The sequence below is a fragment of the Theropithecus gelada genome, chromosome 18, assembly GCF_003255815.1.
Source record: "Theropithecus gelada isolate Dixy chromosome 18, Tgel_1.0, whole genome shotgun sequence".
In the NCBI taxonomy this organism is placed as follows: domain Eukaryota; kingdom Metazoa; phylum Chordata; class Mammalia; order Primates; family Cercopithecidae; genus Theropithecus; species Theropithecus gelada.
In genome coordinates this window covers 38,789,317-38,815,482 of record NC_037686.1, presented here as the reverse complement: position 1 = coordinate 38,815,482, position 26,166 = coordinate 38,789,317, and the positions used below count along the sequence as shown (strand labels likewise).

At 48.6% G+C, this 26,166-nt stretch overlaps 1 protein-coding gene across 3 annotated transcripts in view; it reads left to right on the top strand.

Moving 5' to 3' along the window:
- Window positions 1–20,529, top strand: part of ST8SIA5 (ST8 alpha-N-acetyl-neuraminide alpha-2,8-sialyltransferase 5) — a 90,983-nt gene extending 70,454 nt beyond the window's left edge. For all 3 annotated transcript variants that reach the window (XM_025365256.1, XM_025365258.1, XM_025365257.1), the window contains 5 exons: window positions 7,122–7,208; window positions 10,388–10,532; window positions 13,018–13,130; window positions 17,195–17,287; window positions 19,138–20,529. In XM_025365256.1, the coding sequence (XP_025221041.1) occupies window positions 7,122–7,208; window positions 10,388–10,532; window positions 13,018–13,130; window positions 17,195–17,287; window positions 19,138–19,606 (907 nt within the window). In that variant the 3' untranslated portion in view covers window positions 19,607–20,529. The remainder of the gene's footprint in view (window positions 1–7,121; window positions 7,209–10,387; window positions 10,533–13,017; window positions 13,131–17,194; window positions 17,288–19,137) is intronic.
- The last annotated feature ends 5,637 nt before the right edge of the window (window positions 20,530–26,166 follow it).

Below are 26,166 nucleotides of genomic sequence, written 5' to 3'. Positions count from 1 at the left end.
TTTTTTTTTTTTTTTTTTTTTTTTTTTTTTTTTGAGAAGGAGTCTCACTCTGCCGCCCAGGCTGGAGTGCAATGGCCGGATCTCGGCTCACTGCAAGCTCCGCCTCCCGGGTTCATGCCATTCTCCTGCCTCAGCCTCCCGAGTAGCTGGGACTACAGGCGCCCGCCACCGCACCCGGCTAGTTTTTTGTATTTTTTAGTAGAGACGGGGTTTCACCGTGTTAGCCAGGATGGTCTCGATCTCCTGACCTCGTGATCCGCCCGTCTCGGCCTCCCAAAGTGCTGGGATTACAGGCTTGAGCCACCGCGCCCGGCCGGGTTGACTTTTAAAATGACAAAGCTGATAACATTTGTCTTCTATTTGTAACCATACCAAGCCCTTTTTGAGGCTTTTTCTAGAGGTTGACTCTAAAATTTGAAGAATAGCAAATAGTGTTTTCCATTACTGGGATGATGTAGATATTGTTCACTGAAGGCCAGGGAGGCACCAGGCCTCCATCAACTTTCATGATCCTCTTGCTGGGTCATGTGGCTGTTGTTTTGGGGCTTCCTTTCTCTGCCTTCTGAGGGTGGATTCACCTTTGCTTAGAACCTATAGCTTCTTTTGTGTTCACTTCTTCCTTTTACTTCCACCCATTCTCAAGAAGTGACAGGTGGGAGGTAAGGTTTTGAGTTATTTTGTGTCTAAATGTCTGGATTCTTCCCTTTTACCTGATTGTTGGTGTGTTGGGTTGTTAGGTTGTTTGGATTGTTGGTGTGGTGGGTTGTTGAGTTGTTGGTTTGATTTTTGGTGTGTTGGGTTGTTGGGTTGTTTGGCTTGTTGGTATGGTGGGTTGTTGGGTTGTTGGCTTGTTTGGCTTGTTGGTGTGGTGGGTTGTTGGATCGTTGGTTTAATTGTTGGTGTGGTGGGTTGTGGGATTGTTGTTGTTTTGATCATTGTTGTAGTGGGTTGTTGAGTTCTTGGTGTGGTGGATTGTTGGGTTGTTGGTTTGATTGGTGTTATGTATTGTTGGGTGGTTGTTTGGATTGTTGGTGTGGTAGGTTGTTGGGTTGTTTTGATTGCTGGTGTGATGAGTTATTGGATTATTGTTTTGATTGTTGGTGTGGTGGATTGTTGGGTTGTTTTGATTGTTGATGTGGTGGGTTGTTGGGTTGTTGGTTTGATTGGTGTTGTGTATTGTTGGGTTGTTGTTTTGATTGTTGGTGTGATGAGTTATTGGATTATTGTTTTGATTGTTGGTGTGATGGGTTGTTGGTTTGATTGTTGGTGTGGTGGGTTGTGGGACTGTTGGTTTGATTGTTGGTGTGTTGGGTTGTGGGATTGTTGGTTTGATTGCTGGTCTGGTGGGTTGATATTTTAGGTGAAAATCATTTTCTCTTAGGATGTTGAAGACCTTCACTACCATCTTTTAGCGTCCAGGGATACATGAGAAGCATGAGAATGGTTGTTTCTTCAGAAGTATCTGTTTTTTTTTTTTCTCTGGAATCTTTACAGTTCTGAAATGTGGAACCTTTTCATTTGGAGTTTGTGTCCAGACTCTTCAACTTTCTCTCAAATCTTTTTATATTCCTTCTTCTCTATTTTTCTCTACAATCTAAGAATCCTATACTTCTGGACTGTACCTCTAGTACTCATATCTTTTTATTGTTGTTGAGATAAGGTCTTGCTCTGTCAACCAGGCTGGAGTGCAGTGGTGTGATCATAGCTCACTGCAGCCTTGAACTCCTGGCCTCAAGCAATCCTCCTGCCTCAGCCTCCTGAGTAGCTGGGACTATAGGCACATGAAACCACACATGGCTAATGTTTTTCAAACATTTGTTTGTAGAGATAAGATCTTGTTACATTGCTCAGGCTGGTCATATCTTTTAATTTTCTCTTTTTTCACTCCTCTTTTTGCTTCCACATACTAGGAAAATCCCTTGACTTCATCTTCCAGCTCTTCTGGTGAACCCCTCCCCCACAAGAGTTCTTTCTTTGTACCCTAAGTAGAATATTTTTAAGTTCTGTGTTGTTCCTCCAATAGTTGTCTTTGTGGTCATTTTATCTGATGGATTATCTTGGTCTCACTTCAGGTTGACCAGGTGACCCTTGGCTATCTATCCATATTTAACCTTGAAATGAAAACTGATAGGAGTTCTGTGTCTGAAGTTGTTCACAATGCTCCTGGCCCTTTTGTTGCTAGAACAGCCAGATCTTTTAACTGCAAATGTTAACTTTTTTTTTTTTTTTTTTTAAACAGAGGAACTCATAGTCTAATTCCATCTCTCTTCCCCCTCTGCGGGACATTAAGCATTTGGCTACCATGGTTTTTGGTGGGGTAGGGGGAGTGTAGGCTTGATGGCTCTGCTTACAGACTCACAACTGAGTCTCATTTTTAGGGCCATGCTCCCTCCCCATCCTCCACCCACCTCTTAGAATTTTCCATGTGCAGATTGGCTCTAGGTACTTTGGGCTGTGTCATCCTATCCTTGTGCCACTCCCTCGTACTTCCATACACTTGTTGAAATTTCTCTTCCACTGAGATGCCCTTCCCTGTCATTCTAGTCATCTATGGGCTTGTACCTTTTTTTATTCCTCTTCTGGAATGTTAGTGGTGTCTTGGGAGAAAGGAAAGAAGTGCCTAGGGTCAACCCTTCATCTTTAAAGTGAAGATGATCTCTGCATTTGTAAAGCAATTTGTAAAATCTTTTTACACGTATTATTCCATTTGAGCTCTCTGACAACCTTTGAGATTGGAAGGGCAGCAGCCAGCCGTTATATCCATCTTACAGAAAAAGCAGCTGAGTCTCAGAGAAATTAAATGACTTGCCCGAGGTTACATTGCAAGATTGGGATGGAGCCAGGATTCAAGACTGGGTGTCCAGGCCCTGACCTTGGTCCAGGGTGTGATGAGGGCATTGGAGGCAGAGAGAGTAGGGCCCAGACACTGGTAACAGTAAAACTTGGAACCCCATCTAGAGTGTTGCCAGGGCTGTGTTTCCAGAAGGCATTTGAAGCAGTGGCCATATAGGGGGCTGCTCTAGGGGCCTGTGGGTTGCAGAGAGTGGGGAGGGGCAGGGGGCAGTGGGTGAGCCAGGGTGTTGCTGTATGATGGCACCACTCCCTCATACTCTGTGAGCTCCTGAGAGGGGAGGTTTGGGAAAGCTGGAAGGAAGGTTTGCCTTCTGTCAGCCAGGGTGGGAGGAGGAAAGCTGCCAAGCTGGTTCCTGTAACAGGACCTTTGCACTCACTCTTCTCTCTGCCTGGAATACACTTTTCCCAGATATTTGCACAGCTCGCTCCTGTGTCATTTCAGGTCTCTGTGCAAGGTTCTCCTCCTCAGGAAAGCCTTCCCTGATCACTCAATCTGAAACAGTCACTTCCCCGTCCATTTACCTTGCTTCTCTTTCCTTCCCAGCACTTGCCACTTCTTGGCAAGGCATTATTTATTTATTTTCCATTTTCCTCCCCAACTGGTATGTAAGCTCCATGGAACCAAGGGGTAGTTTTGTTCACTACTGTATTTCTAGTTCCTGCCATATGGAGATACTCAACAAATAGTGAGACTTGATTTGAACTCAGATGTTTCAATTAATTCATTAACTTATTGGTATACTCAACAAATATTTACCATGCATCTGCTATGTGCCTTAGCACTTGAGTTACAGTGATGAGTGCAGGCTTGATCCCCTGCCCCCATGGTATTTACTGTCTAGTGGGGAAGATCAGCAGTCATGATAGTTCATGGATTTTACAAAAGTGGAAAGTATAGAGGGCTGTGAGTGAGCATAGTCAAGGCAGTTCAGTTTAACAATAATAATAACTTATACTTACTGGATGTTTCTGTGTGTCAGGTGCCACGCGTAGTCTTTTATCACATCATCTTATTTAATTATTTTAACAAATCTGGGAGGGCAAGAGACTATTATTACACCCATTTTATAAATGAGAAAACTGAGGCTCAGAGAGGTTAAATAACCAGCCTGAAGCCTCATAGTTAGCAGGTATCGGAACTAAGACTTGGGTCTTAGCCCAAGTCCCACTAGTTCCAAAATCCATGTATTTAGTTACTATTTTCCATGACTTTTCCTGCAATCACCCCTGCCCCACCAGCCATGTATTCTTCCCGTAGGGGAGGCTTGCCTTGTTTGAAGACACCTCTGATTAAACACAGGGACTCGCCTCTGTAAAATGAACCCTTTTTTAAAAAGGGCTTTTTTTTTTCTTTTGAGATGGAGTCTTGCTCTGTCACCCAGGCTGGAGTGCAATAGCACAATCTCGGCTCACTGCAACCTCCGCCTCCTGGGTTCAAGCGATTCTTCTGCCTCAGCCTCCTGACTAGCTGGGATTACAGGTGCACACTGCCATGCCCGGCTAATTTTTGTATTTTTAGTGGAGACAGGGTTTCACCATGTTGGTCAGGCTGGTCTCAAACTTCTGACCTCAGGTGATCCGCCTGCCTCGGCCTCCCAAAATTCTGGGATTGCAGGTGTGAGCCACTGCTCCCTGCCTAAAAAGGGTTTTTAAAATGGGTATTTGCTTTTTTTTTGTTTTAAATAATGGACCCCTGTAGGAACCTGAAGAAAGCTTCAGATTCTCCTCAAAGATATGCACATGGGTGGATAGACATGGATTTTGCCTATAACAAAATCAGAGGGTACAGGCACTTCCTTTCGCCCTTCATTGCACCCCAGGGTAAGAGCCATAGTGATAGTAGTTTCTTGGTAACACTCAGCTCCTAAAGGCTGAGTGTTCCCATTTATGATCAAACCAGGACAGCTTCCTTTGAAGGGCTCCTCTCTGCACCAGCACCCAAGACTAACGAGCTTCTTAGTGGTCCACAGCCAGGTGACCCCAAACAACTACAGAATACCTGGCCCTGAAGTGGGGACTGTGCATGATCAAGAGAGCTAAATCATGGTGCTGTCTTTAAAGAGTGTATGATCTGTCTACTTTTCACAGTTTTACTGTAGAATTACAATCTTTCGAACTACTCAATGGAAAAAGGATCCCATGATCCAATGCTTTTCTTGGAAATTCACAATATATGAGAACACATTAAGGTATCTGAGATGTCTTGCAGTAAAGAAAAGCATTTAACTTTATTTAGCTCAGCTTTCCCCAACTGTATTTGACCATAGGATCCCCTTAAAAAAAAAAAAAAGGGTGCATAATTCTTTGCTGAAGATCTAGAGTTCATCAGGAAGGGCTCGCCCAATTGTATAATGGGTCTTGTGATCCATTACTTAAGAAGGAGTGGGTGCTGGCCTGGCTTGGGGAGCCTCCTGGATCTTTCTGGATCTCATGACTCTCACCAGGCCAGAGCCTCACTGGAATCTTCAATGGCAGGGATCCTAGAGAATTCTGGACATTTCTGTAGAATAAGAGAATTACCCACGAAACCAACAGTGAGTTAAAGGAGGAAGGAATTGGGTAGGATGCAAGGAACAATTCCTTAATTGAAATGGGAAAGGGGTAACTAAAGATAGGGGTAGGTAACAGAGATGCTAAAGCGTATCTGTGGCAGAGAGGGCTTGGGAATGTGGACACGGCTCTGAGATTAGGCACTGCTGAAAGAGGAGAGAAACCGACGAGAAGGGTGAGCGACTATTTGAGGTTAATGTGCATGAGGATCTCATATTGGTTACTTAGTGTTTGTGGAAATTTGTATTTTTGATTTGGCTCAGCCGTTCACTTAATAAATATTTATCGAGTATCTATATTTTGCTAAGCACTGTTCTAGAAGCTGGGGATACAGCACTGAAACAATTATATGTATGCATAATTATAAATAAGTCAATGTAAATGTGTAAATTAAAAATGAGTTCTTTTTGCAGGTTTCGGTCAAAGGGAGAATGCTATGTGGTTTAGACATTCCCTTTCCTGAGAGTGCTTTAGAATGTCATGATGCTGAGATGTTTAAGTGCCAATCAGCATAAAGCCTGGCGGAGGGTTGTTCAGGGAGAAGGGGCAGTCTCAGGTTTCTCATCTCATCTTTTCTGTCATTTGGAAACCGTGATCTGCCCTTGAGAAGGGAGAAAGAGAAGGGCATACCCTGCTCATGAGCCCTACTGAGTGCTGAACTGTGTGAGTGTTTGATGGGTGTTCCACTGGGGTCTGACTCCCTTTATAGACAGATGTTCCCAAGAGAACTATGCAGGCCCTCTGGGGTGGGCATGTGAGGAAGAAGGTTTCAAAGTGTTTCTGGGATTTGTTTTAATCAGGTATGGTAGGACACGCGGACAAGAAAATGACCATCATGAAGTAAGAGGTTATACTCACAGAGCCATAGAAACAGGAGGCACACCCTGCAGGGCAGCCCCAGGGCCAGTCAGGAGGCAGCAGTGAGGGGAAAGCGTGGGTGAGACTATTGAGGTTTTCGCGGGAAGGAATGGACAGGGCAGTGTCGGCAGGGTAGCCAGGTTTAGGATTGGCTAGTGTGAATAATTCTGGCAGGCTCTGAGGCATAGGGACTGCCTCTGGTTGTCTGATACCTGGCCCTGGGATGGTTAGGGGAGGGGGTGGGAGGAGGGAGATGGTGTCCTGTCAATGAGGAGGTGGTTGAGGGTGTGGGCTCTGATTGGTTGGTTTGCACATGAAAGGCATGCTTGCAGGACAGTTGTTTGCTGACTAGGTATTAGCAAGGCACCAGGTGCCAGAGCATCAGAAATACAGAAAATAAGAAAATACCAGCTGGGCACGGTGGCTCACACCTGTAATCCCAGCACTTTGGGAGACCGAGGTGGGAGGATCTCTTGAGGTCAGGAGTTCGAAACCAGCCTGGCCAACATGGTGAAACCCCATTGCTACCAGAAAGTACAAAAATTAGCTAGGTGTGGTGGCGCACCTGTAGTCCCAGCTACTTGGTAGGCTGAGGCACGAGAATCACTTGAACCCCAGAGGTGGAGGTTGCAGTGAGCTGAGAATGCATGATTGCACTCTGGCCTGAATGACAGAGTGAGACCCTGTCTCAAAAAAAAAAAAAAGAAAAGAAAAGAAAAGAAAAGAAAACACGGTCAATGCCAAGGGCCAGCCCTGGAACTGGACTCGGCTGTGGGAGATCAAGAGGGAGCGTTTCTGGGAATGATCGCACTGCGTCCTACCTGCCCCGCTCATGTGCTCTTCTGTCCTCTACTCCCAAGGGTGAAGCAGTCAGAGCTGTTCGACAGGTGGAAGAGCCTCCAGATGTGCAAATGGGCGATGAACATCTCTGAGGCCAACCAGTTCAAGTATCTATGATTCGTCTGTCCTCCCTTCTCCTTGTATAGTTCTCCTCACTGCCACCTCTTCCAGTCTCCGTCGTCCTGCAAGGCCCAGCTCTCAGTGGGCATCTTCCCTAGAGCAGGCCCTGACTGGGCTGAGGAATCTGAGCAGTGTGGGGGACTGATTCAACATGCAGGCTGAGGCGGGCACCTTGCCCAGGTGCCGTCTTCCACCTTCTCTCCCTCAGTCCTTGCAGCAGCCTTGCGAGGTTGGTGGTGCCATCTCCAGTACACAGCTGAGGTTCACTGAGGCTATTAACAGGGAAGCATGTGCCAGTGGTCTCTGGCAGGCCTGTGTGAAGGCGCATTACGCATTCTCTATGGCCTCCTAGTCCTCACCTCCCCTGTCCTGGGGCAGCCACTCTGACCCAGTGACTTCTCTCCTCAGAGCGCTTGAGTTCTTCCAGCCTCCACGAGACATTTGAGCCCTGCTGCAGATTATTTTATAAATGCTGTCTAACCAAAATGAGCAAATTATAAACTCCCAGAGAGGTAAGAGCTGGATCTTAAAGTTCTCCTGTGGGAACTCAGCACCTAATAGATGTCCAAAAATTCTTTTTGATGGATAGTAAACTTTAGGGTCTTCTCCATCTCTAAAACTCTGTGAGCTTATGGGATTATTTTAGTGCAGGTAGACCTTATTTTATGGAGTTGATGTGATGTGGCAATTTGTGTCTATGCTGGATTTCAGCACTCAGGTCCAAGTTTAAATGTACTGAGGAGCTCTAAGCATGAAGGAGTCCTGCACGAGAGATTGTGAAAAGCAAAGATGACTAAGCTTTTTCTTTATAAATCGTTTGTTCCAATTTGCTGCAGCTCCAGACGAAATCTAGAGGTAGAGTAGTAGTTTTAAGGGCACATTTTCAGAAATGTGAATGTTTAAAGTGATAACACTTGAAGATCCGGTGCCAGAGGCCTCTGAGAGACTACAAAGACCCAGCAAAGGCCTGACAGTAGTTTGCAGAGACTCACCTATCATAAAAAACAGAACATGAGCTTGAGCAAAGTGCTGGTAGAGTAGAGAATAGATCCATAATCTGTGCTGCCAATTGGCCCCTTAGAAATGTTACCGTGCACACTGCACAGAGGTGCCCCTGGGGGCGAGTGAGACCTGGCACACTGAGAGTATGGCTGATAAAACACTCAGTCTGGACCAGGTCAGTGAGAAGCAAAAGCCTGTTGTCCAGGCTTAGGACAGAATACAAGTCTCAGCAATGGACCAGGCGTGGTGGCTCACGCCTATAATCCCAGCACTTTGGGAGGCCGAGGTGGGCGGATCACGAGGTCAGGAGTTCGAGATCAGCCTGGCCAACATGGTGAAACCCTGTCTGTACTAAAAATACAAAGAAATTAGCCGGGCGTGGTGGTGCATGCCTATAGTCCCAGCTACTTGGGAGGCTGAGGCAGGAGAATTGCTTGAGCCCGGGAGGTGGAGGTTGCAGTGAGCGGAGATCACACCAATGCACTCCAGCCTGGGCAACAGAGCGAGACTCCATCTCAAAAAAAAAAAAAAGTCTCAGCAGTGGGACTCACATATCTCAGGAAACATGAAGCAACAGGGAAATTATGTGGCAAGAGGAAAACAGGGATGAGTGTGGGAGCCTTTGGCAGGGACAAGACAGCACAGTACAGGGGTGGAGCTCTGGGCATGAGGGGTGTGGAGCAGTTTCAGGTGTGAGAAAAGGCAGTGACATCAGGCTTTGCCATGCTCTAAGTGAGAAAACCTTCCAGGCTGGTCATTGCCTCCCTTTGCTCTCATTTCAAGCTCATGAAACAATGATGAGATGCTTCATTCAGGCTGGCAGGAACCTGGTGCCATGAGGGAGTGGCAGGTGGGTGTTAGAAGGCAGGCATGAGCATTCCAGTTACAGGAAAGGAATCCTGTAACTGAGGCCTTCTCCCACCCTGCTGCCTACAAATAGGCACGCTGACATTCTGGTTTGTATATCAGTCGCTCATGAGCTTGGTTAGTGTGAGTCAGTCTCCCTCAATAGGAGTGCTCTCCAGTGGGCTGACAAGACTGAGCTTCTGAACTAGCAAAGCTAAAAGGCCCAGATGCTGAGTAGTGCCAACCCATGGCCCTGCCTTGCCAGGCCTTTGGCCTCCTCTCTAGGAAGCCTTAAGTTACATTCTGAAACCCAGCTCTCTATAGGAAATTCTGCTCCCTGTGACTGGGAGCCAGCTGGGCTTCCCAGTGAAGTACCTGCAAGAGATGAAATAATAATTAAAAAAAATTATAGGCTGGGCATGGTGGCTCACACCTGTAATCCCAGCACTTTGGGAGGCTGAGAGGCTGAAGCAGGTGGATCACCTGAGGTTAGGAGTTCGAGACCAGCCTGGCCAACATGGAGAAACCCTGACTTTACTTAAAAAAAAAAAAAAAAAAAAATTAGCTGGGCATGGTGGTGCATGCCTGTAATCCCAGCTACTTGGGAGGCTGTGGCAGGATAATCGCTTGAACCCGGAAGGCGGAGATTGCAGTGAGCAGAGATTGCACCATTGCACTCCAACCTGGGCAACAGAGTAAGACCCTGTCTCAAAAAAAAAAAAAAAAAAAAAAAGATTATAAAACCTTCCTGGCTTTGGCAAGCTGCAATCACAAGTTACAGAGGATTAGAGGTAGAAGAGCCAAGCCTGCATGAAGAAAGTAGGGCCCAGAGAGAGAGAGACACCTTCCGGTAGCCTCACAACTGGTCAGGGCAGAGCGGAAGCGAGAATCTGGGCCTCTTGACACCAGGACTGCAACCCAAGTTTCCGTGCCAGGCCTGGCTTAGAGCTCTTCGGAAAGCTCCTCCTCACCCTCTGTTAGTGGCCAGGACTTGGGCTCCATGGAGGAGTTCCGTCAGTGCAGACAGGGGCAGCTGGGTGGGGCTTCATGGAAAGAAACCTGGCCTGGGCCCTGAATGAGTGGCAGAAGGCAGGGGCCTTGGGAGAGGCGTTGAAAAGGGAGGGGACAGCACGAGCAGAGGTGCAGGGTGGGTGCGAGCCTGGGAATGAGTGGGCAGGAGAGGCCTCGGCTCCATGCACGGTGGGGGTGAGTGTGGAGATGGGTGGGCAGGAGAGGCCTCGGCTCCACCCCTCTGTTCTTCTTGAGGCTGTGCTCTGCCCTGTATCATGTCTTTCCTGCCTGTCTCCCTGCCTGGCAGGTCCACTCTGTCCAGGTGCTGCAACGCCCCTGCCTTTCTCTTCACCACCCAGAAGAACACTCCCCTGGGGACAAAGCTCAAGTATGAGGTGGACACCAGCGGCATCTATCACATCAACCAGGAGATTTTCCGCATGTTTCCCAAGGTGCTGCTTTGGGCAGGGGCGGTCTGGGTGAGGCGAGGGAGCCGGCCCCTGTAGCCCTCCGTGGCAATGTCCCTGGGGTTTTTCATGACTCACTCACTGTCCTCTGGACTCAGTCATCTTGGTCCTGGTTGACCAGTTGTCTGAGGTGCAGTAGCCCACCCTCTGGGTTTCTTTGGGGGTTCTGAGAACGATGAATGCCAACTGGCTATGATTTAGTGACTTTTGGCGAGAAAGTGACCAGAAAATTCTGGGTGTTGCATTACTTGCAGAGGATATCCTGCAGATATGGGAGAGAATGACGACACATTTGTCCCCCACCTGAGGTAGGCACACGAGCAAAAACACATGCAGAGGTTGTGAGCACAAGAACGAACCACCCAGTGCAGATCTAGACTCTGAAAGGTTCAGCTCCCTGGATGACCATGGGCAGATATTTTGTCTTTCAAAACCTCAGTCTTCTTATTTGTAACACCGGGGTTTGAACTATGAATAGATTTGGCTGATTATAACAGAACATCTAAAATATCAGAGACTTAATCAAGATAGATATTAATTTTTTTCCTTTCACATAAAAGAATTCTGGAGGTAGGCGGTGCAGGGCTGGCACGGTGGCTCCCTGGTCATGGAGGACCACAAAATGAGTGAGCCACAGACCTGAATGGTTTAGTTCACTGACCTTAGCCATTGAGAACCGCAGTGAGTGAGCCACAGACGTGAAATGTTCAGATCACTGATGCTGCGCACCTGCAATCACCTGGGCTGACTGCTGGTGCAGACTCACTGCACTAGTCTCAGAGAAGGGGCGCTGGAACCTGCACTTTCAGCCAGTTGTGGCAATTACCCAGGTGTGGTGGTGTATGGACTCTGAAGAGGAGGAAGGTTGCATGGGTGTGTTCATAACCACATCCAGGAGAGCTCTGGGCCCGGGACAGCACTTAGTGAATGTAGTTTATAGAAATTCTGAGTGGGGGCATGTGGAGGTCTTTTTGGATGAAATCTGAGGGCCTTGGCTGCCTTGCTTCTTGGCTGAGTGTGAAACAAAGCCCAGAGTTCCCTGCATTCTGTGACTGGTACCAGAGTATATAGGTAAGACTCATGCATTCTGGGGATGTGGGGGAGGAGCTGAAGGTGAGCAGTGTCAAATGTGTTCTCACTCACTGTGGCCCTAAGGGAGGATGGTATTGAGCCACCTTTACAAGGTGGGTCTTACAGGGCCTGGAACATGAGACTGGTGACAGCAGGTGACTTGCATCTCACGCAAGTAATGCCAGTGGGTGTAACACAACTTAGTATGACATACAGATCCAAGGAGAGCCGGGGTATGGACTGCTGAAGCTCAGGGACAGACAGCAGGGCTCACCAGACATTCTCCAGAACGCGCCAGGCAGTAACTGTTTTAGGATTTGCAGTTCATAGTCTCTCTGTCACTGCTACTCACCTCTATCATTCCAGCACAAAGCAGCCACAGACATGAATAAACAAATGAGAGTAGCTGTGTTCCGGTAACACTTTCAATCTTATTAGATGCCAAAATTGGAATTTTACATAGTTTTCATGTATCACAAAATTGTTTCTTCTTTGGGTTTTTTCCAACCACTTAAAAATATAAAATCCATTCCTGGCTTGCAAGTTACACAAAAACAGACGGTAAGCCAGATGTGGCCCACGGGCTGTATGTAGTTCGCTTGTCCCTGAATTAAAGCAATGTGACATAGAATCACATTTCCTGAACTTCCCTAAATGTAAGTGTCTCTTTGTGTTTGTAAAAAATTCAGCTTCCCAGCCTCCTATCTGTGAGACTCTGATTCTGTGGTGCTGGGATGGAGCCCAGAAATTTATATTTTCAGAAAGTATCCCAGGTAGTTCTTAACTTACAGAAGTTTAGGAAACACCCATATAGAACATAATAAACTTTTGATGATTTTTTCTGAAAATGACTGGTTTTTTTTTTTTTTTTTCCTCTCTCGTACAAGTCCAATAGTGCAGTTTACTCACCCACTGGCTGTGAGATGCCCCTGTTTTCCCTGTCTTGGCTCACTGGGCCTGTCCATCCAGAGAAAATGGACCATGAATAAGGACAGTCTCCCACAGAAGTCCCCCTTAATTTTAGCTTGATTCCTGATGGTCCCAGGGCAGCGTGATTCTCCACGAGACCCCACCTGGCTGCTGGTCCCACCTGAAGCACAGGCTACAGGCCTGGCCCGTTTCATGCAGGACTGCCAGTTGCTGTGTGCCAGGAGGGAAGCTGCCCAGCAGGCCCTGGGCATCAGGGATGGGAGAGGCCTTTGGGGCCATCTAATAGTAACAAGACTCTCGATCACTCTTCCCATCTGTAAAGTGGAAAGCCGCTTTCCTCCCACATTCCCCACAAGGCTGCCTCTTGGGGCCAGGAGCTAACAGGAGTAGGTGTGCTTGCAGAGGTGAGAGTCGCAGGTGGAGGCAGGGGGTGGCTTGGCTCTGACAGCTTTGCCTTTGCCTCCCCCAGGACATGCCCTACTACCGATCCCAGTTTAAGAAGTGTGCTGTGGTGGGCAACGGAGGCATCCTGAAGAACAGCCGCTGCGGGAGGGAGATCAACAGCGCCGACTTCGTCTTCCGGTAAAAGAAACCCTGGCACTGCCCTTGCCACTACCCCGTGGCCCTCCTCCTCCATATTCTTCCCCGGTGCCCTAATGCTACCCTTTAAGCAAGTAATCCCCACTCCCCACCCCTGCAGACCCTCAGGTCTGGGATATCCCTTCTTCTCTCCAGCTCCAACCCTTTGGGGAAGTCGTTAAACTCCCAGGTCCTCAGTGTCCACATCTGCACAATGGGAGCTATGTTAAGAGCAAAGGGCATCACAGATTTGAAGGCACTGAGGACTCAGGAGCTTGCAGCTGTGTTGGGAGGTCCTCTGGGCGCCATCTTCTTGGGTGGGTGCTACCCTTCCAGAAGCACTGGTGAACCAGGGCACCCTTGTGGCAGACACCAATATTGGCTTTAACTAAGCCAGAGACTGGTCCTTGCACTTCTTCCTTACATAAAGCCCCACTCTTATCTCTTAGTGAATCTTCATTTATATCTTTAGCCTGGGTGAAGAAGGTGGGTTGAAAATAAGAGCTTAAAGCAAAGAGACTTCGGTTGAGTCTGCAGTGGGGTCGCAGGAAGCATGGATCCACAATCATCAGGCCACTCAGTAGGTGTCAGGTTGGGGAGGGTAGAGCAGGTTTGGTGTGATTTGAGGTCCTAAAATAAAGGGACTCCTGCATATTTTGGGTTCTTGGATGTCCAACCCCAGCCTCTGTCTCTAGAAGAAGGAAGACTTGGACACCCTGCGTCACCTGCTGTCACAGGCGGAGCGTGAGAGACACACCTCTCTCTGTGATCTGGAGTCTGCCCACGTGCTCCCTGTGGATGCCTAGTCGAGTCCAGCATTGAAGGTTAAGCTTCCTCCAACACCGAAATCTCTGGCCCTCACTGAATCCTTAGCCCAGCCACATTCCTGCCAGGGGAGGCAGGGAAAGCCTCTTTCAAGATGGTCTTTTGGGGAGAAGCCAAGGTCTATGGGGTCTCCCTGAACTTTGATCCAGGCTCCAGCATTGCTAGGCATATGACCTCAGGAATGTCATGTCATCCTTCTGGGCCTTGTTTTCCTCATCTGCAAAATGGGGATAAGGATAGCAGCTCCATCAGTTTTGGGATTAAATGACATAATGATTGTATAACTCTTAGTACCTCCAGCACTGGACACACCATTAGAGCCCAGTTAATGCCAGCAACTGCCCTCCAGGTCCTGTTCCCTCTGGCTGGAATGCTGTCTCCCCAGCCCCTGCATCCTGCTTTGCCAACTGCCACTTGTCCTTCCAAGCTTAGCTCAAGAATCACCCACTCCTTCCCTGGCTAAACCCACTTGCACTCTTTTCTGGGCTCCCACGGAACCTGGTGTCCACCTCTCATGCGGCCTTTAACACCCAGCCCTATAACCAGGGACCCGCTGAGTGGTCTCACTCTTGCAGATTGGAAACACACAGAGAACTTCTGTTTACAGTAACTGCTATAATTGACACAACATAACTACTCAGAAAAATGAGTCTTCAATGAAGGAATGAAGGCGTGAATGAAAGAATGGACTGAAGTGATTTTCAGGGCTAAGAAGTGGAGCGTATAGTGGTTCTGTCCACAGGCTCTGAAGCTGGGGAGCCTGGTTTGAGTTAGAAAAAGCTGTGTTACTTTGCAAATGTTACTTAGCCACTACACCTTTATCTCCTAAAATGAAAGATGAGGATGATAATAGTACCTACCCGTTGGGGTCAGTATGAGGAATAAATGAATTAATGTTTAAAATCTTCAAACAATGCGGGACACATACTAAGTTTTATTATAATGAAAATGTTATTTTAAAATATTCCTCTCATTTTACAGATGAAAAACAATTTTTTGGGAGGGGATGATATTCCTTGCTAGGGTCATGGGGCTAGTCATAGTCAGAAATGGGATATAGTTCTGGTCTTGCATTCTTTCTGTGATATCACATCATTTCCCTAGCTCAATCATATGACAGTAAGCGTCTCCCTCAAAGGGGCTAGTCTCTTGTCCCACCACCTAAGATCTGTTAAGATCTGTGAGAGCACACAGCTGTGTTTGCTAGTTTTGGAAATGCTGTGGGCCCTTCCGTTCTCATCGTCGTCATCGTCAGAGCAGTGCGGCAGCAGCAAAGCCTTGCTGGGTGCTTGTATGTGCATGCCAAGATGCCCTGAGACTCCATCCTGTTCTAGGCATGTCCACACTGGATGCTATTATACTGGGAACGAGACCTGGGCTTGCAGTCAGGCCCGTCCTCTGCCCTGCCTTGACCCTCTGAATGCCTAGTTTCTCATTTGCAACACAGGGAGCCTAATATCTGCCACCCGAGGTTATTGATGGCTCATATAATGCTAGAAAGTTCCTGGCATGCCACAGATGCTCAAAAAAAATGGCAATTGACTGTAGACACCCCTGACTCCCCCGCTCAATCTTTAACGATAATATAAAACCTGCCTTTCATAGTGGTCTGATAGACAGGGGTGTGGTTGGATCATAAAGTAGGTGAAAGTCATAGTCCTGTTATAGAGGGTTCTTCTGCACAGTTATTCCTTAAACCCATGGCTTTCCCTTGACGAAGGGCCACATTCTTCACATGGCCCACCGTCCCTTATAGTCTGGCCCCTTCTTCCCTCTCTGCCCTCAGCTTGTACCATTCCCACCTTGCCTGTGCTCCAGTCACCAGGCCACAGTCACTCCTGGGTGCTTCATGTTCTCATCTACCACAGGACCTTGGCACGGGACCTGTGTCTGGAATGTTCATGAGTTCCACGTTCACCCAGCTAACACCTGCTTATTTCAAAATTTATTATTCATCCATTCATTATGTAGTATTTGATATGAAGAATATTTGCACCACCTAAGTATGAAGCAAAACAATAAAATGAATATTTGTAGAACAACCACTTGATTTAAGAAGTCGAATGTTTGTATCGAGCCTTTGTATCAACTGATGTGCTCCTTCCCGTTCTACCTCTGTTTTCCCCAAGAGGTGTCACTACCCTGAATTGAGTACTTAATCATTCTCTCATTGTTAAAAATTGTTTTGTCATATGTAGATGTACCCCTGAACAATGTATTGTTAAACTATGTTTGTTTGGGGCTGTATTCGTTTCCTATTGCTGCTATAAAAACATACTACCAAATTAGTGGTTTAAACAACACAGATTTTATTATCTTACAGTCTTGGAGGTCAGAAGTCTCACTGGACTAAAATCAAGGTGTCTGCAGAACTGCATTCCCTTCTGGGGGCTCTCAGGGAGAATTTGTTTCCTTTTTCAGCTCCTAGAAGCTCCTTGTATTCCTTGGCTCATGGCAGAGCCCACAGTGGAGTATCTTCCAGTCTCTTTCTCTGACTCCAATTCTGTTGCCACGTATTTTCTTCTTCTCCCTGGTTGTCATATCACCTCTTATAAAGACACTTGTGATGACACTGGACTCCCCCAGATAACTCAGGGCAATGACTCCATCTCAAGATCCTAAACTTAATTGCAGCTGCAGAGTCCCTTCTGCCACATAAGGCTGCATAGTCACAGGTTCCAGGGATTAGGACGTGGACACCTTTGGGGGCTATTACTCTTCCTACTAGGGGGCTTTCTACAAATGGTGGTGACTTGCTTTTGCATGCAATATGTGTTGCATTTCTAAGATGCATCTTTGAATATATCCCATGTTTATTTAGCCCTTCTCCTGCCACAGGACTTTTGCTCACTTCCTCCTTCAGACCTCAGCTCAAGCATTGCTTCCTCAGGGAAGCCTTGGCTCTCTAGAAAAGGAGATGCTCCCCTGCCACCTGTCCTCTGAGAGTCATAATCCCATCCTCCAGAGGTCCAGGGACTATCCAAGCTTGTAACTGCATTTTACATCTGGTGGTTTATCTGCCCCATGTGTCTGGAACTTTAGCAAGGCCTGTTGGCTGTCCCAGTGCCTGATAAGGAGCAGAAGAACGACTGTCTTACCACCTGGCCACAGAGAACCCGCCTAGCTGGTTGCTGTTGCATCCCTCTGCCCACATGATCACCATCCCTCCCCTCCCCTTGCGCCTTCCCCAGCCTGACCTATTGAATGACTGACCACCTTGGGCTGCCTCTTCTCTTCTGCAGGTGCAACCTGCCCCCCATCTCAGAGAAGTATACCATGGACGTGGGGGTGAAGACGGATGTGGTCACTGTGAACCCCAGCATCATCACAGAGAGGTCAGTGGCCCTCTTTCTAGAGCTGCACTGTCCAAAATGTTAGCCAGTAGTCACATGCAGCTACTGGGCACTGGAAGTGTGGCTAGTCCAGATGGAGATGTGCTGGCTGTGAGTGTAAAACACACACTGGGTTTCAAAGACTTAATACAAAAATAGGATAACGTCTAATTAACTTGTTATATTAATTACATGTTGAAGTAATAGTATTTTCGAAATAGTGGGTTAAAGAAAATATAAAAACTTCACCCATTTCTATTTTTTCACATGTGCTTACTCGGACGTGGTTAAATTCCATATGTGGCCTACATTATTTCTTTTGGACAGTGCTGGTCTACACCACCTTCACCTAGAGATGGGCGGGAGAGCTTTCCAGGGTGTGACCAGGGCAGGCAGCTCCCTACCTGGCTGTGTCCAGGTGGTACTGGGGAGAAGCTCACACTGAGATCTCAGCTCCCCTCCTGGCTCCCCTCCTCTCATCTCCCACTGTCCCCTCCTCTTACATGTCCTCTGACTTGGTTGGTGTGACTATGCCCAGGGCTAGGGTTTCAACACTTCCCCTAAAACCTTCCAGATGAACTTTCACAGATGAACTGCATGCTGCAGGTGTACGAGAATGCATCGATGCTGCTGCCCACCTTCTACAACACGCGCAACACGGATGTGTCTATCCGTGTCAAGTACATGCTGGATGACTTTGAGTCGCCCAAGCTGTCTACGATTTCCACCCGCAGTACCTGGTCGGTGTGTCACGCTACTGGCTCAGCCTGGGGGTGTGAACCAAGCACATCAGCACTGGCCTCATTCTGGCCACCGCGGCACTGGAACTCTATGGGGTTCATCTGGACGGTTTTAGGGGAATTGTTGAAACCCTAGCCCTGGGCATAGTCACACCAACCAGGTCAGAGGACATGTAAGAGGAGGGGACAGTGGGAGACGAGAGGAGGGGGTCATTGAATTGGATCAGATGCCCAGGTAACAGCTATTAAGGGGCGGGAAGAGACAGAAAAATCACCGAGTGAAGGAGTGCTCAGAGAGGAGAGAGAGGGCCCAAGAGGGGAGGCTGCTTAATGTAAAGAAATGGGGCCAGGCATGGTGGCTCATGCCTATAACCACAGCGCTTTGGGAGGCTGAGGCCAGAGTGTGACTTGCGGCCAGGAGTTGGAGACTAGCTTGGGCAACATCGCAAGTCCCTAGTCTCTACAAAAAATTAAAATAATAATAAAAATAGCCAAGTATTGTGATGCACACCTGTAGTCTCAGCTACTCAGGAGGCTGAGGTGGGGGATTGTTTGAGCCCAGGATTTCGAGGCTGCAATGAGCTATGATTGCACCACTGCACTCCAGCCTGCATGACAGAGCAAGACCCTGTGTCTAAAAACAACACACTAGTGTGTGAGAGAGAAACGGAGGCTGCAGGAGAAGAAGGTTCTGAGCCAGGACAGGCAGCTGCATTTGGGATTCGTTCCTGGGGATCTTGAGGATGACAGTACAGGTGAATGGAGTGAGGCCTCTAGAGCAAGCCTCCACTCCGGCAACCACTTCCCTGATGAGCCTCCCTTGGGCCACCCTCATCCTTTTGGGTTCAGCATTGCCCTGCCCCCTGCAGCCACACCCTGGATATCTGTCCCTTTGGATCCCAACTGCCCTCTCCTGCACCCACTTACAGAAACTCAGCTGCCCCTGAGAGAGGTCTCATCTTCATCTGCACAGGTGCGTGAGGTGTCAGGAGGCAGGTGGCCTTATAAGTCCCTTCCGTCCTTTGTAAAGCCCCAGGGTGCAAGGGGTGGGGAAGCGAGGGGCGTGGGGGCACAGAGGAGTGGGCGCTCACCTCTCACTCGCGCCCTGCGCAGGTTCCACAAGCTGGAGAAGTGGCGGCGGCCGTTCTACCGCGTGCTGCAGGTGTACGAGAACGCGTCGGTGCTGCTGCCCGCCTTCTACAACACGCGCAACACCGACGTGTCCATCCGCGTCAAGTACGTGCTGGACGACTTCGAGTCGCCGCAGGCTGTCTACTACTTCCACCCACAGTACCTGGTCAACGTGTCGCGCTACTGGCTCAGCCTGGGCGTGCGAGCCAAGCGCATCAGCACTGGCCTCATTCTGGCCACTGCGGCGCTGGAGCTCTGTGAGGAGGTGCACCTCTTCGGCTTCTGGGCCTTCCCCATGAACCCCTCGGGCCTCTACATCACTCACCACTACTATGACAACGTCAAGCCGCGTCCCGGCTTCCACGCCATGCCCTCCGAGATCTTCAACTTCCTGCACTTGCACAGCCGAGGCATCCTCCGCGTGCACACGGGCACCTGCAGCTGCTGCTGAGGGTGGCTCACCAGGCTGCCCGGAAAGCGGCGCATTCTCTCCTGCTGTCCCTCCCGGTTGAACTGGGAGTCCCGAACCGGGCAGCGTGGGGACCTGGCGTTCAGACTGTCTCTCCCTCCGTGGTTCAGTTCTGTACTTGGATACTGGGGTGGGGAGGCAGGTTTGGGAACCGGGGCAGAGTCAGCTCTGTGCTGAGCCTCCTGGCCTGGCCCCCACCGGTGCATCCGCCCAGTGCCTCCACCTGCCCCGGCTAGCATGCTGCTGGACCACACCCCAAGATCAGGGGCCCTGGGGACTGCAAGTGAATAAAGCACATTTCCACCCAATTTTGTCATCCGAGAGAGAGCACAAACTGCAGACCCTTGTTGCAGCTAAAGGAAGGCCCTACAGAGAATGGAATCGAGGGCAGAGACAGGACACTTCACAGGACACTTGAGCACAGTCAAGATTTTATTCACACTTTTGGTTCCTGAGTTTTATATCGAGGACTCAGCTATGAATTGCTATCTAAATCTCAGAGCTTAGAGGCCAACCCAGTGACTAGACCTTCCAGTGAAGAAAGTGATCTCAAGAGGTCCAGGGACTTAACAGCCAAGCCACACCACCCGACACGTTCTTCCATGACACACAGAGAGATCTAATGCAAGGCCTGGGTTATGTCTTGGTTGAGACATCACCTGAGAGGCACCACATCCTTTCAGACACATCCTCGGACACACATGCAGTCTTGGTGCCCCCAGGTTCAATCCTACGTTAGTTCTTTTGATGAGAAGGAAATAAACCAAACCAGCCACTTGCACTATGGCTTCCAAGCCAATGTTATTGACTCAGTAAGTGCTTAGCGATTGACTTCCTCTTCTGTCTCCCTATTTTCAGCTCCATTTAAACCAGGAGTTATTTATAAAGACCTCTTCCTCTCATGTCTCTGAATCCTGCAGAATCCTGCTGTATCGTGTTCCTCAGTCGGAACCATAGGCTCTGGGCTGGAAAGCACTGACATGTCAGGTGGTGAGCTTAGCAGAGAGAAGCGAGTTGTGGCCTCCGACACCAGCATCACTGAGGCTTCTGCTGGGAAGACGGGACTTCTCACAGCCAAGCCTGGGCTTGGGGCAGTCAGTCGGGCTTAGGCAGAGAGGGGTTCACATGTCATTTCACACCTGAAATTAATTCCCTTTGCTTCTCCCTATGGTGTTTCCACCATAAATGGGACGGTGTCTAAGAGACACTTGGTGAACTGCCTTAGAACTTAGCTTTGTGGAACCATAGGATGTGAGTGCTGGGAGGAGGACTTCAGCCCACCTGCCTGGCTACCTGTCTCCCTCCCTCCTTCCTTTCTACCTCCCTCACTTCCTCTTTTCTTCCTCCCCTTAAACATTTCTGGAAAGCCTATTCTGCTTTGGTCTGTGGCGGGACTTAGGAAGACATGAGGATAAACAAAGGCATTATCTGTATCTTCTGGGGATGCAGGGCCCAGAGACTATAGGCCCAGTCCCACGTGCTGGGTGCTCTGGGAGGGTTAGGAGCTGTGAGAATATAGCAGGGAATGGCATCTGCTATCCAATCACCTCATTTGACAGGCCCCTTGGCTGAGCCAGTCAGGGATGAGGAGAGCGCAGGCTTTACCCCAGGCTTCCAGGCTCCTGATCTAGGGCTCCATTCTTGGCCAAACCTTTGTGTCTTGGCTTGTGCTTCCTGTGGTGGGTTGTTGTCGAGCCTGTGCCCTGTACACAACACTGTTCTCAATGCTGACTCTCACCTGCATTCCGAGCTCTGGTCCTGGTTGGGAAAACCTCAGGTGGCTCCGAGCCTCAGTCTGTTTAGCCAAGGGGATGAAATGAGCCCAAACACCTGCTAAACCAGGAAGAACTGCAAAGGACAGTGGATGGTTATTAACTTTCTTGAGCTCTGCCTATTTCTCCCAGGGAGGGAGTTTCTGGGAAAGATTCTAGTTAACTGAGATTTCTAGCCACTACATGGTTAATTGAACCCAGTTCTTGAAACCATGGCATATAAAAACTAGAAGGTTCTTAAAGACCATTGTGTTCCACTTAAGGAAGCAGGCCCAGAGCAAATATGTGACCTGGGTCAAGTCACGCCTGGGGCTTTACTGAGTGCCTGTTGTGGACAGAGCCCTCTACTGGAAGCCCTCTAGGTACTACTTATGTTCCAGATGGGCAGTGTTTGGGGGAGGCTCCCTGGTGACACAGACATCAGGATTCCCACAGCCGAGGGTGCTGCAGGTTGGAATCTTCCCCAGCCAGGGCCCTCATAGGAGCTGGGGATTGGAGCATCAGGATCCAGCCCACAGAGGAGTTGGGACACCTGGCTGCTGGCCATATTCCTGCCTGTGGGTCTTAGGGCCAGTCCTTCTTCTGCCTCCATGTCTCAGTTGCCTCATCTCTACAACTAGAAGCTTTGTAAAAATCTTCAGGGTCTGTACCGTCTCCTTATTTTGGGGGGACATTCATGATGAATGGATCTAAGTAATAAGTAATATTTCTTTTTATAATAGCTAGCATTTACCATGCTCTCATTCTGTGCCAGGCCGTCCGTTAAGCACTTTCCCTATATTATCTCCTGTAATCATCATGAGACCCCTTTGGGTAAGGAAGCTTCCATTGTACAGATGAGGAGACCGAGGCTCAGGGCAATTCTGGGACTTGCCCTTGGTCAGGCACCCAATGGAGGAAACTGCACCCACATCTGTAGAGCCCCGAAATCTGTGCTCCAAACCTCTGTCTTAGCTTCCCAGTCAGTGACACCAGAACATGAGGGATCCTGACCAAGATGCCCCGTGCAGGATAGTACGGAGCCCTCCTCCAGGGACAAATGCTCTGGGAGGCTGTCATTGTCCGGGAAGCAATCTGTGCTTATAGGTACCTCTCCCTAACCCTACCCTCTACAGCAGTAGTGACTTACCCACAGTGGCATTGGAGGGGAACTGAGGCCATCGTCACATTTTTAAGGTGAGGAAAGATGCCCAGAAATAGCACATGTTAAGTGACAACACGAATGATTTGCCTAGGGCTACATGGCCAGTGTTTATAAGAAAAACATTTTTCAAAGGCTCAGAGAGCCTGGTGTTGACTCTGGAAGCCTTCTGCCATGTTCCGCCACAGCCCTGTCACCACGCCACCATGCAGTGCAGACTACCCATTGAATCATTATTTAAGGGAAGTCGATTCCCTGTAAACAAAACAACCATCATGGCTTCCTTTGTGCTAAACCCACTGCTCCAGACTTGAAAGGCAGCAAAAACAAGTAAATGACTCAGTGCTTAGCCAAGCACAAAGAAAGGTGGCTCAAGGTCAGAGGCAGCCTCTGAGACCATTTCAGCAACACTGCTGCGGCAGCTCTGCCCACTAATCACCGGGTGCCCAGAGACAGCATGTGCTCATCGCCCTTGACTTTGTTGAGAGCAGGGAGGAAACAGAGCAGTGCTTAGAAACAATTGAGGCAGAGTAGAGTGCTGGCTTCAGACAGTCATTCGCCAATTTAGTGAGTGAATTGGTGAATAAATTATATTTATTGAGTGCTTATGTTGTGCCAGGCATGGTGCCAGGTGCCAGGGAACTAGTGATGAACAAAACGTCATCCTTGCCCTCTGGGAGTTTGTGGTCTGGTGTGTGTGTATGTACAGATGTTAAATGAAGAATCCCACAAACATACGTGGGAGCTGGTTGTGCTGAACACTGTCAAATCCAGTCTCAGGGACAGTTATCTGGGAGAGGAGGAGGAGGGGATAACCAAAGTCAATTCCGAATTCTGAAGGTTGGCAGCATAAAAAGTGTAGCCAGCAAAGCAGCAGATACTTCTCAGATATCATCCTTGACATCCGTGTAATATTTGAAAAGGTTGGCCTCTCTGGTCTTTATTGTTTGTTTGAGACAGAGTCTCCCTCTGTCACCCAGGCTAGAGTGTGGTGATGTAAATATGGCTCACTGCAGCCTCAACACCTGGGTTCAAATGATCCTCCCACCTCAGCCTCCCAAGTAGCTAGGACCACAGGCACGTGCCATTACTCCCAGCTAATTTTTAATTTTTTTTTTTTTTTTTGTAGAAACAGTTTTGCTATGTTGATGAGGCTAGTCTCAAACTCCTGAGCTCAAGCAATCCTCCTGCCTTGGCCTCCCAAAGTGCTGGGATTACAGGTGTGAGCCACTGTGCCCAGTCTCTCTGGTCTTTCTAAAGTCCTCTCCTCTTCTGTTTTCTAACTATTCTTCCCTGACTTTCCTCCTGTCTCGCTGAATGCTCCTTCTCAGGTTCCTTTGTGGATTCATCTTCCGTGAAGCTTCCTCAGGGTTCTCTTCTCTTCCTAGGAGCATTCCTGCAGAAATCTCATCTATTCACAGCCTTAAGTATCTCCTGCCCTGGCATCTTAACCCCTCTACCTGCAGGCCAGTCCTCCCTAGGAGCATTGGAAGCATGCTCACTGTGGCCTCCTGCATGTCTGTGTCTGCACAGCATCTCAGACCCCAACATGTCCTCAACTGGTATAGTTAAAAGAACAATCTGAACTCAGAGTCTCCTCCCACTACTTTGTAGCTGTGTGAACTTGGGGGAGCTCCGGAAGGCCCCGGAGACCCTGGACTCATCATCTGAAATGAGGACAGGATACCAACCTCAACAGCTGTTGCAAAGCTAAGTGAAATAGTGTTGTACAATGACTAGCACAGTGCCCAGCACAAACTAGACACTAAGCAAGCACAGGTTGCCTTGGCCCAAAACTTGGATCACCCTTGCCTCTTCCTTCTCCTTCACTCTTTATGTGTGTTTGTTCACCATATCTTGTCAATTCCAACTCATAAACATCCCTTTAAGTCATTCCCTCCTTGCATCCCCTCTGCTACTGCCCTAACCCAGACCCTTCTGATGGATCTTTCTGCTTTCAGAGAATAACCTTCCAAAAATACCTTTTGTGGGGCCCATTGCCTGCCTGTACCATAAACTTCAAGTTCTTTACCAAGTCATGCAGGCAGTGTCCCAAGCTGGCTTACTCACCTTCCCAGAGATCTTCCTGCCATCTCCCTGCCCTATCCCATACTATTCCAGGTGCCTTTGCACACTCTGTTGAAACACTTGGAATGGCCCTCACACTCCTAAGTTCCTCTCTCCTTCCTTTTATCTGACCACTTTTGCAGAAGTCAGGTAATGGCCCCCTGCATCCTCCCCTCTAGAGACCTGGGCTGGGCACTCTCTCCTCTGTGCTTCTGCTGCAACCGTCACCGACTCCGTTAGGACATCCTCATAGCACACAGCATAAGGGCCCCTGTGTCCTTGATAGAAGGTTTGCCTTCTCCCCAAGGGAAGACACGATATCTAAGCTCATTTTATACTGCCGGCACTGGCAGGGAAGCACATGCCGTGGCCACTCAACACCCGTTTACTAATGAGGTCCCTGGTTCCTGAGGGAACTCCAGCAGTTCGGGAGACCCCGCTAATAAACCGAGTAACACCTTGGGGAAATTGTCGGCTGAGGAGAGTCCTCTATTGATTTTTTTACCTAGCACATCCCAGAAGGCAGAGACTCCTCCTGCCTGTCCAGGGGAGCTTGAGGATCAGGAGGCTGAAGTGTCTGTCTAGTGGGGGCTTGTGGGCTCGGCTAGCCTCTTGTTTTCCCTCATTATAATCCTGCTCATCTGCTTTTTGCTGGCTAGCCAATCCTTTTTCCTCTAGTTTAAATGAAAGAAGGGAGAGATGTTTTCTTTGTTTCTTCTCTACTTCTTCCCTTCCTCAAAGACACAAACATGTCAGGATCTTACATCCCTGTGGCTGAGGCGCAGCCTGGGAAGCAATGTAAGAGGAATTTATCAACGGTGTTTCAAAAACTAGAGGAGCATGCTGAATGCTTTGGCTGGGAAACAGGTGAGCTGAGCTTTGCAGGATGTCTGCTCTGGATGCCCAGGGGAAGGCCATGAGCATGTTGTTGTTTCCCAGGGGAGAAAAGGTGCTGCTGCTCTGAGCTCAACACACGCCCTGACCTAGTCTCCTCCCTGCGAGGGGTGCACCGGTGGCCAGGGTGTGCCTTGTGCTATTGTTTAGAGGTCTAGTCAAACGAGGCCAGTCTGTGGAGGCTGATTCGATCCTACAGGGCATCCTAATAAACGCGTGTGATCGTCAAAGGGTAGACTACAGTAGGATGGCCTTCTGATGGACTGCATCAGAATCACCTGGGTGCTTGTTAAAACTGAACTGATAACCTGGGGTAGAGGTGGTGCCTAGGAATCAGCATGTGTGAGGCTCCTATCTGTTCCCTGAGCATACAACTGCTTGTGGTTCAGAAGTTGCCACCAGTTGAGTGGCCATGTATTGCTTGAAATTCAGACTGGAGCCTTGAGTAGGAAAAGAATGAAAGGAAGAATTCGGCACACAACCCAACTTCTGCCTTTTCTGTACATACAAATATAATATATAACCCGCTATGAACCTGGCAACAAAAATCAAGTGCTCGGGAATCTATAACATTTACAAAACTGGTTTTGCTTTAACACGAACAAAGATTTCTTTTTCATTTGTAATTATGATAAATACACATAACATAAAATGTATCATCTTAACCA